Source organism: Corvus cornix, chromosome 24 (genome assembly GCF_000738735.6).
Source record: "Corvus cornix cornix isolate S_Up_H32 chromosome 24, ASM73873v5, whole genome shotgun sequence".
In the NCBI taxonomy this organism is placed as follows: Eukaryota; Metazoa; Chordata; class Aves; order Passeriformes; family Corvidae; genus Corvus; species Corvus cornix.
The window spans coordinates 456,867-470,354 of NC_046353.1; the positions used below are offsets into that span (position 1 = coordinate 456,867).

The 13,488-nt window shown below is 49.8% G+C and overlaps 1 protein-coding gene across 10 annotated transcripts in view; it reads right to left on the reverse strand.

The window, feature by feature from the left end:
• Positions 1 to 4,952: 4,952 nt before the first annotated feature.
• The window catches only part of CADM1 (cell adhesion molecule 1), a 135,644-nt gene continuing 127,108 nt past the window's right edge, over positions 4,953 to 13,488 (reverse strand). For all 10 annotated transcript variants that reach the window (XM_039564758.1, XM_039564757.1, XM_039564753.1 and 7 more), the window contains 2 exons: positions 7,304 to 7,435; positions 4,953 to 7,111 (listed from right to left, as the gene is read on the reverse strand). In XM_039564758.1, coding sequence (XP_039420692.1) covers positions 6,993 to 7,111; positions 7,304 to 7,435 — 251 coding nt within the window. In that variant the 3' untranslated portion in view covers positions 4,953 to 6,992. The remainder of the gene's footprint in view (positions 7,112 to 7,303; positions 7,436 to 13,488) is intronic.

The window sequence follows — 13,488 nt, forward strand, 5'->3', positions numbered from 1 at the left end:
TGGTCCAAGGGTTTCCATTGAACACACAAAGGGTCCAACAGCCTCAGCAAACCCTGCTCCCTGCTCCTCATTTCCCTTTGCCTCACTGAAAACTGTCTAAGCTCTCCCGTGACCCAGCTCCTGAACCTGGAGCTGGCCAAGCCACCGCAGATTTAATTTCCCCTCCCTCAACTTGCAAACCTGTGAAGTTTTGGGTTTGCTCCAAAGCATCCCATTAACTGTGGCATGAGCACTGTGGCCAGGGCACAGCTCGAGGCAGGGCTGCTGCCCCTGTGCCCTGCAGTGGGTCCCTTCCCCAGGACCAGGAGCACCCTGAGGCTCCAGCTGAGCAGCCAAGCAATCAGGCAAACACCAGGCAGTTAAAGGGAGAATTGGAGCCGCTCTCGGCAGCAAATTAGACATTTAAAAACTGAGGAGAGCGAGTGGTGAAGATTAAATGTGTTATAGATTTGCTGGAGGAGAGGCGAGTGAAGCAAAGGTGGATCATTGACACCCCTCAGGCAACTGGGTGAAGATTTGTTTACGTACTGGTGTGTAATCAAGTAGGAATGAATGCGAGACACGGGGCCTTAATTTTTCATTTGCAATCAAGGCCACGCACACACCTTTTCTTAGTCACAGAAAAACACTGCCACGCTCCCTGTCCCTGCTCAGCAGCATTACCTGGAGAAGGGACAATTACCAGGGATAATCGGGCTGATTGCGGACAGGAGCAGTGGGGGAAGGAAGGCTCTGGGGCTGCAGGGAAGGGCTGCCAGGCCAGTGGATGTGGGAAGAAGCCTGGTTCCCGGCAGATCCCAGTCACCACTGGAGGATGCACTGGGCACCGTGTTCCCCTGGCTTGGAGCACATTATGTGGAAGAAACACGAATGCCCAGAGCACAGCGTGGACAAGGGGCATGTCTGAGGAAGGACAATGTCTGAGCAAGCTGTACCCCAGCACAGGGCACGGGGCAGCACCTCCTTGTCCTGGGAATGGACACAGGGACCAGGTACAGAGGATGGAAAGCTGACCATGGGCACGGAAAACAGCAAAGAGGAGCTGGAACAGAGAAGGGAACAAAGGTGCAGGGGAAGAAAAGAACATGGAGAGTCACAGGCTGAAGATTACCTTCTCCATCTCATTGAGATTCCCATGCAGGTCCCATTTTGAGGAGATGCTGCCAACCTGTCGCAGCTGTGGTGCTTGGAGGCAGTGAGGTGCTGTCCCGAGGGAGGCTGAGAGCCAAGAACAGAGGAGAGAGGAGGGCGTCTGATCAAATATTCCCTTTACTCCTGGCAGCCTTCACATCTCCCGCTCGCTCGTTCCGTGCGTGCCTGCTCCGAGAGTGCTCCGGCAGGCGAGGGGATGCCAGCACCACTCACCCCACTTGTTGCAGCCAGGAGGGAGCCGCAGGAGTCCCGGGAGGAATGGTGCTGCTGTGACAGATGCTTAACCTGGGGCACTGAAGCCCAGGGCTCAAAATCCCAGGTATGACATGGTACCGAGCATCCCCTGCTGCACAGGTACCACTGCAGTGAGGGATTCCCACTTTTGGGCAGTTTGTTGAGGACAAAGAGGGGATCCCACTCGCCCCAAAGGATGCTGAGAGCCAGCACCTGAGGACTTGGGTTAGCACTGGTACTGTTGGGACACAAAGCAGGAAAACAGGATTTCCAGGATTTCTCTGGGGACAGGGCATAGAACAGCTTAGAGCAACTCTGCCAGCCACCACAGGGAATGAAGTCTGGAGGCAGACGTGGGTTGGCTCACAGCAGAATCTTAAGACAGAGACGAAACTTCCCAGGGCTGCTGAAACCCTTCAATCTTCCAAAGGGGCTCAGTTTCCCCAGCCTCTGGGGTGCAGGGTGCCCCCCCAACCACACTCAGATTGCCCAGTGCCTGAACCCTGCTCACTTTGGATTGCAGAGCCGAGGGACTGCTGAATGGCATCTCTCTGTACCCTTCCTATCTACGTTCTGCATCCCCGTTCCATCTGTACACATTTTTCCCATGCTGCCCACATCACTCCAGGTCTGTGACTTACAGGGCTGCTGCTGTCCTGCAGAACAGGATAAGGAACTGGAGCGGGAGAACACGGTTGTGGGCAGATAGGCAGAGGCACACGGGTTAGAGCTGATATTAATGTAGCTCGGCCTGGGCTGGCAGGGAAAAGAGATGGAGAGCTCTGCCACCAGCGCCGGCACCGCGGAGCGAGGCACCGACGAGTCCTGAGCAAAGTGGGACCTGTCAGCCCACCCACCTCCGGAGACTGGGCGAGGGGACAGGATGAGCCTGGAGGGGTGAGCGAGGAACTGACCCGACATGGGACAGGGAGACATCCTGTGAGGCACCCCTCTGGCAGCAGCAAGGCTGCAGGAGCTGATGATGTCCCCAGTCACTGGGGCTCTCTCTCCAGGAGAGCCTGTGCTGGGATGGATCCCTGAGTTCTCATCCTTCTCCTCGCAGGCTCCAGTGGCACAGCTGGCCCTGAGCAGAGTTTGCTTGTTTAACTCAAGCTCTTTATTGCACTAAAGTTTGCTTATTCAAGTAAAGTTTACTTTTTCACATAATGTTTGTTAATTCATCTAAAGTTTATTTTTCCTCCTTAAACCTGTTTGTTTACGCAAAGTCTGTTTATTTTACTCAAACTGACCAAGGAGCTCCTCAGTTTGCAGCCCAGCTGCAGGGTTAGGGTTAGGGTTAGTGCAGAGCTCTGCAGAATCCCCTTTCCTGCCTTTCCCCACAGGACCCTGCTAAGCCCCTGCCCTGCTCACCATGTACACAGGTTTCCAGGAGAGACCTCGTGCTGCAGGGATCACATCTCCACACTGACTCTGGCCGGTTAAAACAGGACAGGGCCAGTTTAAACTCTTAATGGTCAGTAGACTGAAATTCTTTTCCTGGTTACACTAATTCAGATGTAAATTTTTAAGCCAGGCGTTGGGGTTTAGATGGAATTTGGGTTTTCCCTTCACTGAAATTACACATCCAGATGAAGCTGCCGGGACACAGCACTGGGGTGTCACATGTGCCCCCACCCGATCGATGCCACCTGGAGCAGGTGTTATCCCAGGTGGCACAGCACCAGACGCTGCCTAGAAAATGGGATTGGATCTTCAGAAAAAGCTATTAGCCCCTTGTCAGGACCCTCTGATGAGAACTGACTGGCTGGCGTGGATCGATGCTGCCAGCTCACGCCTCGTCCCTGCTCCCGTGTATTTCAATCACCCAGCCCAGGATCCAGGTACACCTTACCTGATGTGAGTTTAAGTGTCATTTATTGCTAATTACTTTACGTGGCATAAGCTCTTTGACAACTTCAGCCTGGCAGAAAAGGCTGTAATTACACAAGTCAGACTCAGATGCCCAGTTAAAATAATTCCTCCCTGTATTTGGTTAAAAAGGGAAGAAAACTAAGAACTGTATTACTGACCTAATAAAATAATTCTGCAATTAGGACCAAATGACTTCTGCAACTCATGAAAACGTGAAGTTCAGGGCAAAAAATAATGATAATTTTCTTCATTTTCATAAAATCCTGGCAGTGTCCTCAGCTCTATGTAATGGAACAGGCTCAGCAGCTGGGGGGTCATGCCTGGGGAGTGTGTTTCTGCAGCTGGACACTTAGGATATGGGAGTCACTCAGTCTTGTTGCTCAATTGTTACCCTTTCCAGCTTTCCCTACCCCAGTTCTTTGTATCTCAGTATCTGAAAAGTTAATGCACAGGGATTCATCAGGTACCTGATCCTGCATGCTACAGGTACAGTTTCCTGCCACCCACTTGTAAGGCCTGTGTAGGGCCAGAAAAGCGAAGGACAAGTATTTAGATCCACTGGGAAGAAAAGCACCAGTAAATAACCTTAAAACCCTGAAAGATGTGGACCCCTGAGAGGATAAATTACAGACACCTCAAGTGTGAGACACAATTAGTGCTGGCTTGAGGAGAAAACCATCGTGAGCCGGCATCGGGGACCTGTGAGCTGCAAATCTCTTCTGCATTGAAATAATTGCAATAGCCATGGAAACCATCATGAGCTCTGCTCATTTCAGGTAAGAAAAGAGCAAGCCGCTTTTTTGGCTCTGCCCTACGGTTTTTTCCTCAGTGTCATGATTTCTCTCAGAAAAACATTATTTGTGACGTAACCATACGAGATGCACCGAGTGCTCAAGAGCTGCACAGTGGCCTTGGAGCAGCGGCAGCCACCGCCTCCGGCACACACCCCGGTCCGCGCGGCTCCTCCAGCGCCGGGCACACTGCTTCTGCATGGTTGTTCCCGGTGTGATCTCCTCGAAAAGCAATTGTCTTTCTCCTCATCCTTTGTGCAAAACATAAAAGATTAATGATTGTAATTTCAGCGCCGCAGCTGCCTCGCAGCCTGATTTGGGGGCTGTGGTGGGGGGAAAGGCGGGAGGAGAAGCGTGTGCTGCTGCCATCGACAGCTGCCCGAGGCCGAGTGGAGCCAAACGGATCCTCCCCAGCAGCGCTGGTTGTTGGAGTTGGGTGTCTTGAGGCAAACAGACTTTGTGTGTCACAACCTGGAAATGCCAAGTGTTTTAAGGGGAGATGCCAAGAAATCTGGCAGCACCAAGATGGAACGGGAGACAAGAACGGGGTGAAGGAGGTCACATATTTTAACACTCGCCTTTCAAGGGAGGATTTAAATATTTGTCTGCTATTAAGACCTTGTGTACTGACCTACTCCAGCTTGGGAAGGTTGGAGCATCAGTGACAGATCAATTTTCTCCAAGGCATTACTCCTCAAAGAAAATAATTTAGCAATTATAAACAAGAAACTTATGAAATCTGCTCCGTATTTTATGCAGCTTCAATACATCAGGTTTAACTCTTTTTGTTCCAGGCAGTGCTGGGTGTTACCTGCTTGGCCCCAGCTCCTCCTGCCCATGTCACCAGTGGAGCTCCAATGGTGGGCTCTGTAACAGCCAGGATAAAGAGTGCAAAACAAGATCTAGTTTTGTAACATTAATTTTTTTTTATTAAGAAGACAGATATTTCATAGTACTTCTTTTCCTTTGTAAAAATGGGATACATGAACCAATACAAAATGTGAATGGGAACAGATGGATATGTATTTTCTTACACTGTAACATCTTCCATGGACACCTTAAAACAGAACTGGCCTAAGGGGAAAAAATAAAAAGGCCGGGTAAATAAAGAACAAGGTTGTTTATCATCAGTTCCGCGTCCTTCATTTGTGATCCTCCTTTAAACAAGGTTGTTCTTTCTTCACGCTTCAAAGTCCTAATGATCTAAAGCTGTACAAAGTAATACTCAACAATACATTTCAACAGTGCACTGTATACTGAAGAAAAAATACATAAACCGATATACAACTAAAATTAATAATTTCCTGTTTTTTCTCCTGTTTTTTATGTGGGTTTTTTATTTTTCCAATGCGTGGGGCCGAAATTTTGCAATCTACCTGAGACGGAAAACACCAATCAAACACATGAACCTGAGACATGTCAACATTGTAAGTCAAAGTTACATCGGTAACACTGCACTACGGTACACTTCCAAACAAGTATGGGCTGCTCAAGGCCAGGATGCCCGTCCCGTGCCGCCGCCGCCGGGCCACGGAGCCCCCGGCTCCAACCTGGCTGCTTCTCATCGCGATGGGGATTGGCAATGGTGCTGAGGGCTCAGAAAAGAGCTGCGCTCGACAAAATCTGCTCAGAAAAAAGGGTGCTTCGTGAGGTTCTGCTTGTGAAGAGGGAAAAGACGGAATACTGCTGGGGAATGGGCCTGCTTGCTGCACCAGGCCACCCTGTTCCCAAAGGAATCCCACATTGTAATGGTTCTGCCAAAAACAACAACTGAGAAACAAACACACGGAAATGCCCCCCCGCAAAACCCCTAAAAAATCCTCAAACCTGACACTAAGATTAATGCTTTCCTTAAATAAATCAGATACATTTGCCACGTAAACACAATAAAAAATTATCGCTCGAAATCCATGATTACTCACCAAAAAAAAGTCAGCATATATAACTTTATACTGTCTTCCCGCTGCGGTTTGCTACCTGTCGCTTACAATTCCGATTGAGCCAGAGTCTCCTGTGCACCTATGGCTTTAGTGGTCATTAGCACGCTCGTTTCAACACGAATTCCCGCGTTTTACTCAGCAGGTAGAAAAAAAAGGCAGTTTTGTTCATCCAGCCGCTCTCCAGGTCTGGCCCCACGCGTCAGAGGGGCTTTACCTGCTGCTCCCATGGCTGCCAAGCAGGGAGAGGATGAGGAGAAGCCCCCGCGCCCAGGAGAGCTCCGCCTGCCCAGCAAGGACCCTGCTCCTGCATCCCCACGGCCGAGCAGCGCCTCTGCCGAGCTTCAGCCCATTTCCCAGCCGCCACCATCGAAAGCACCTGAAACAGCCACAAAGGGGGGCTCGGGGGGTGTTATCCAAGCCCTGACGGCAAATGGGGAACGGGACATGGGCACACTGAACTGCAAACTACGCATCTAAAATGTGCTGGTTCTCCTCCGATGAGCTTGAGTTCTGAACGGAAACCGGTGAAGAGAAAAAAGGGGAAACACCTTCAGAGAAACGCACCTACTCCACGGGGTCCCAGCTGGCAACTCCAGAAACAGGAAAGGGGAAACGAAGAGCCACAGAAACCCGAAGGGAATTAACGCACATAAGCCCCTCTTCTTCCCAGCCTCCCCCCGACCCGAACAAACAGAAATTAAACAAGGCACAGAATCTTCTGCAAATGACTTCACTAAACTAAATCCAAGCTGGACTTGGCCAAAAAAAGAAAACCCAAACGAACTGAGGTGTCGAACAGCAGAGTGTACTTTACGAGGAATATTTTTACACAGCAAATCCCGGACCTTCCCGGCCTCACCGCTCTCCACACATTTGCTTTTTTTTCCTTAAAAAAAAAAGACACAAGCTGGTTGCAACTTCCAAGATCACTGTCTTTGTAGCGTTTAAATAGGGCCAGTAGTAACCGTCCACAGTTGGACACCTCATGGGAACCAAGGCTGCTCTAGATGAAGTACTCTTTCTTTTCCTCGGAGTTGTTTTGTCCCCCCTCTGCGTTGATGATGGCTGTGTCTGCGTCGGCCGCATCATCTGCTCCTTTGGCTTCGTGAGTGAAGTATGTACCTGCAAGGAAAGTGGAGGCTGTGTGACTCTTTGGGGGTCTTGGTGCGGGTGCCAAGGGAGCGACCGACAAAGGAAACAAAACACCACTGGGAGAGAAACTGGGGGGGTCTGTCGCATCAGACATGCCAACACCGTGACTGAGGGGACACACGTGCCTGGCCTTTCATCCTCCAGCTTTGGTCTCTGTCTTACCTTTATGTCTGGCAAAATATCGCCCTAAAATGATGAGCAGGCAAAGCATCGCAAAGACGACGACGGCCACGACGCCACCAACCACGGCATGGTCCACGCTCCGTATGGCCCCTTCCTCACCTGCACGGGAATCTGTTGAGATCAGAAGAGGAATAAGCATTGGGGACTTACTCCGATGCTCTTGGCAGGGTCTGGCTGCAGCTGCTCTCAGGATGGAAAGAGCTGCCCTCAGGCTCTCCAGAGGAGCAGGGGTGAAGCGCAGAGCTAACTAGACAGATGAGTTCGGGCAGAGGAGCTTTGTCCGGAGCCGAACTGATCTGGCGGCTCGACTCGCGAGGTGTTTTCCGCTAAAAGCAGCAGCACTATGACTATGCACGTGGGAGACAGCTGGGAGAGGGGAGGAAGGGCACATGGAGTCATTGGTGGGGACCTATTTTGGGAAATTTCCCTACAGTGCTGCCCAGATCTCAGCCTTTCTGGTGGATGGGGCACGAAGAAGAGCAAGAACAATATGGGAATACTAATTGATAGCTCTGAGAAACGTCATTAACGAATGCCCTGTGGAAAACATTTCAACTTCCCAAGACACTCCTTACCCAAAACCCAACCCGCCCAGCACGGAAAATGTATTTACAACCATCCTCTGCCCCGACTGAACTGGGTTCCACCATGAAGCCCCACCTTTGCTGTTCATTGCAACCCACAAGGACACAACACTCCTGACCCAAACGCTAACACCTACTCCGAGGCCGACAGTGAGCAGTAACTGTACAGTGCCTCTGACTGCTTTACTGCGTTTATTTAACTCCTCACCACACAATTAGTTTCCTTTCAGCAGCGCCTCTCCCTTGGGACGCCGTCACCTGGGAGAGGGATGACTGATGTGGTGGAGGAACAGCTCCGGAATGAACCCCGGATGAGCTATGGCCATGTAAAATGAATGTATAGCAGTGTAAACAATTTTAATTTAAGAACGCAGCTACATCAACCCTCGCTGCAATCCTAATGGCAACTGAGATTTATAACGCAGTAAAAAACAATTATTCTCCTGCTGATTAATACATTAACATTTTGGAATAGAAGCTAAACCATTGTCTCTTTTTTTTAGTGAGTCAAGCACGACACCTCCATTAAAATGATTTACTGGCCATACCTTACAATTTAAGCACAGCAGCAACAGAAACGGTAAAAATCTTTTAACTTTACATGATTTGTGAAGTCATATGTGAAGGATTTACCATTTAAATCTTTCACTACAAGAAGCACATGGCCCATAAATCTGCCCTGCCTGTGCCTGCCCGGACACCTCGGAGAAATGCGTTTTGCCAGGACGACTGAGAGAGCAAATGCAAGTCAATTTTTAAGAAAGATTTATCTCCGTCTCCCTCCAAAGAACAGAGCAAATCTCTGAAGCCTCCACCTCTAATAATATTTGAAGTTTATCGATCAAGCGTACAGATCCGTGACAGCTAAAGGTAATGGGGCTCTTTTGAGCCGAGACCTGATACAAAGCTTTCGAGCAGCAGCTGGGATTTACGCTTTCTATCGATATTTCCAATTCTGCTCCAAGATTAAGGACTGAGGGACCCCAGTAGATAACTCGGGACCAAGAGCACCATAAAGCTCCTTTTAATTAAAACAATTTAAGAAAAAAAGCCCCTTTGAGTAACCTCTGAGAGCAGGAGCCTCAGCGTGGGCAGGGAGATGCTGGGATGAGCTGGGGTGTGGTGAGGGACACTGCAGAGACCCTTCCAGCAGCTTGGCTGATAAGAAAAAAACTGCAGCCAAAAAAGGATTATTCCCCTGCAAACCAAAAGCCTTCACTGTCACATCCCCGAACCCCAAGCCATGGCACTGTGGTAAGAGTGTGCCAAGCAATCCAAAAGCACAGCAAAAGGGGACCTTCTGTCTCATCTCCAGTGGGAACGGACCATGCTGTGATCCCTTCCCAGCATCTGCTGCTGTGGCAACTGCCTGAACATCCCTGCATGCTGATGGGAAAGGTGCCCACAGACATGGCACGCTGTGGGGTGCTGAGCTGACCCCGTGCCCAGGCACAGGATCTGCTGCTTGCCCAGGGTGGCAGCTGGGGAAAACCAGCACCCCGGGAGCTCCTAATCCAACACAGCCTTCCCGCTGCCACTCCAGCTCAGCTGATCTGGCCTCTGTGAACCTGCTCTCTGCAAAGCAACTGAACTGGCTCATCTGCTGGAGCAGCTGCTTTAGGTACGCTTCACTCCATTTTTTTCTTATTTTTTTTAGAAACTTTGTGCCCAGTTCCGCTCGGCTGCATTCGGAGCAGCCAGCAGCAGCCCAGCCTGGGCGGATGAGTGCCTCGTTGACATCTGGAACAGCTGAGGGGCATAAACGCACTGAGTTACGGCTCTGTAATGTGCTTCCAGCAAGATTTTGCATCAAGAGGCATTTCTTCTTCATCATCATCAATTAAGGTTCTGGAAAGACAAAGGCGTGTGTTCGTGCTGGCGGCAGCAGCCTCCACACCGTCCCACCAGCCCACGGCCGCGGAGACAGGGCTGTGCCAGAGCCTTGTGCCTGACACATCCCTCATGTCTTCCCTTTAATCGGCATCATGCCAAGAGCAGGGAGAGAGGGTTCCCCTGAGAAGGGACTTTGGCTTAAAGCCTTGCCAGGTTTGTTCAGCAGAGTTTGTTAAGCATGAGTTCCTCAACTGGGACGTGCAGGGCCATTTTTCTCAATTGTTTCTCTTCAGGAAGACCCCTGCGAGGTGACAGCCCCAAGTTCACACTGTTACATGTGGCTAAATACATCTTCAAGCTTACACACAGCCTAAAACATTCTCCTGCAGGATCTCCTCTCCTTGCCTCCAGCACCTCATCAAACCCCATATGCTCCAGCAGCATGACCCAGCACCAAGAGCTCTGCCTGCTGGCACAGCAAAGCCCGACTCCACTGCCAGCGATTCCGACACTGCTCCCAGCAAACCTGTCTGTGTGCCACCAGCCCCTCCACATCCTGTCCCTCGCTATTTCTTTGGTAATTAACAAAGTGTCAGGTCTATAGAACAAAGACTAATTCCCCAAAGCCAAGGAGAGACTTGACCTTAACAACCGAAATCTGCTTTAAATGCTGTCTCCAATTCACCCAAGCTATTCCCGCCTCCTATCTCTGATTAAACCAGAAATCACAACTTTATTGCTGAAGAGGGAACAGTCAAGATGGCAGGAACTGACAAAATGCCACATTATTTGCTAATCCTAATATGTTATTCTTCCTCAAGATTTGCTTTTCTCAGCACCAATTCAATTACAGATGCTACAAATCCTTCTGACATTTAATTCCCTCTTGTCAGGGCGCAGTAAATGTATACATGCAGAGCTTTCCCGTTAGGATGTTAATATATATTGGAGCAAGCTGGATCCTGGCCTCTCCAGCGAATCATCAGGAATTTTCCTATTAGGGGTTTTGTTTTGGGTTTGCTTGCGAGTTTTTGTGGGTGGGGCAGAAGGAGGGAGGGAAGGGCAGGGAAGGAAGACATCACAGCATGTTGTCACCAACATGCCCCCTCAGGGCTACTCTGCAGCTACGGTGCACCTTGGCTGAACCGTTTTTGTGTCGATGCTTTGCTTGGCACCAAAGCACCTTAAAGGAAAACTGCATCAGCAATGGTACAATCCACTTGCCAGAACTGAACTCATGCAGGAAAAAAATCCATTTTTCTTTCCAAGTGCTGTGCTGTTCCCCAAGGGATTGGCACGGCTGCACCCCACCACAGGGGATGCCAGGGTTTCATGGGATGCCGCACTGGGTCCATCTGCCCACGGTGCAGATCACTGCAGAGCAGCAGGAACGCTCCAGAGCCTCTTCTAGGGTGGCCAGGAAGAGACTTAGGCTGCTTTAAACTTATTTTTGCTGATTATTTTAACCAATTGCTCACGTAATCAACAAAATAGTGATTACACTGCTGGAATGGGAACCCTGAAGTTTTCCTTTAAACAGAAAGTGCGGATCAGCAAACAGCACACAGACAGGAGAGAAAGGAGTTTGGGACTGGTTGCTACTCATCACAGAACTAAGGAACTAATTCCAAAGGTCAGGAGCAGTACGGAGCAGACGCTGAGCTAGGGATTGTCCATCTAAGTACTGATAACCATCATCTGTGATTCACACCTGCAGGTTCTCAGCTATGGGGGTTTTGGGGGAGACTCTCTTTAAAGGTACATATATTAATGATCTCCAGGTTTCCAACATTTCTGCCAATATAAGTGCTAAAACCAACTTTCTGTGGGCTCTCAAGAAAAATGTTGGTGATGGTAAGAGCAGCACCCTGACAGTGTGGGTCAGCGCTTACACCGAGGTTTAGCAGAGGGAAGACTTTTCTGCTCCCAGCTTCTCAATGAAAAGGTTCCACTCAGTTCCATTTTAATGAGGCTTTAAATATAGATGTATCTATGAATATTCCACTCTTTTTGTCGTCGGCAGCAGCATCTCAAGACTAAAAGCAAGACTGAGTTGGACTGGGCTGCCTGAATTTTAAATCTCCTTTCTACCCACTCTTAACAGCTTCAGACCTATTTGGGTCAAACCACTTCATGTTTACCTTCAGTGCTCCCCATGCTCTCAGCAGCGGGTCCCGCGAGGCTCGAAGCGGCGGCTTTGGGCTCACCTTGGTGACGGGAGCCCTCTGCACACACGAGCATCCTCGAGTGCCCGGAGGCAGCAGCTCCTTCCAGTGACCTCCTGCAGCCAGGACCAGCCAGCCCCCACCTCTCCACCACCGCTGGCACCGCTCCTGACATTACTGCTGCTGCCAACAGCTCCTTCCCTGTGCTCCAGCACCCTCTCCAGCTGATTACAGCTCTCCCTCGGCTCAGTGCCAGAGGTGCAGAGCAAAGGCAGCACTGGGAGATGCAGCCTGTCCTGATGGGATGATGTGGGAAAGCCCAGGTTTTATGGAACCCTGCTGTGTGGTGCTCCCGTCTCCCGTCCTTCCTCCTCACCTCCCTCCGGCTTCACACTCTGCATAGCCCAACAGTGTAACATTCTGGGGTATCTCTGGACAGCCCTGACCCTCCTCTATGAGCATTTCTGCTGTAAAAGCAGAGAACAGAGGGAGATTTTTATGAAAATGTAGTTTAGACATTAATTTTGGCATATTGGATTTACTGCTGCACTTGCACAAAAATTTGCCTTTTATTTCTGGGTGAAAATGGTTGTCAAGCTCCTGACATTGGACAGTGTGGGCTAAACTTGTGTGTAATCATGAGCAAGCTTACACACACCGACCCCACTGACAGCTCCTGAGCTTCCCAGATGTGCAGGTAACATCTGCGTCACAGCAGGAAAAAGGAAACCTATGCCAATGGCTTTGAAGAATTCCTAAACAAGTGATCTCTTCTAAATCTGGTTATAGTTCAGTTTATTAAATGATTATCACATCAGCACACCTGAAGATCCCACAGGTCATGATTTGGGCACTAATGGCCTTAAGTCACTTGAGCACTCCTGAAAACCTTGTGAGCCAATTATTCATTTTCCCTGGAGGTAAGAAACATCAGGATTGCACTGACACCTCCCAACTGAATCTGGGGTCAATTCTTTTGCGGAATGAAGTTTTTGAAATGATGGAGCAACACTAGAGGTTGGACTTGGCAGGGGGTGCTGGTGGAAGAACAGGCTGCCATTATTCCATGAACACTATAAACCACTTAGCCACAACGTGGGAGGACAGAAATCACTGCCTATGACAGGATGAGCAATAATGTTATTCATTCCCACCGCGTGGCGTGGAGCAGGCTGCCCCTCCTCAAATTTATTGAGGGGCTGTTAAACAGCAGTGTTAACCTGCCTGTCGTATCGTAATTGAATTTGGTCTAATTTAAACCAGAGAAATTTGAGGAGTTCATCCTTCTTCAATCAATAAGCTCCCCTTCAGCGACCCATTTCAAGATCGCTTCATAAAAAATAACGCGCTTTCTTTGAATAAATGTGCTCACCCCGGCAGAGCTCAGAGCTGAGCAGCTGCTCCCACTGACTCCTCTCTGGAGAAGGGAGCCCTGCTCGCAGCCGATGGCCATTGATCCACCAGCACCCCCTCCACAAAGGTGCTGATCAAACTGCGGTCAGGGAACCTGGCCCGATGCGGAGGCTGCGCGGAGCCATCGTGACCATTCCCTGTTTTACAGGAGGTGCTGACGCTCTGGAGC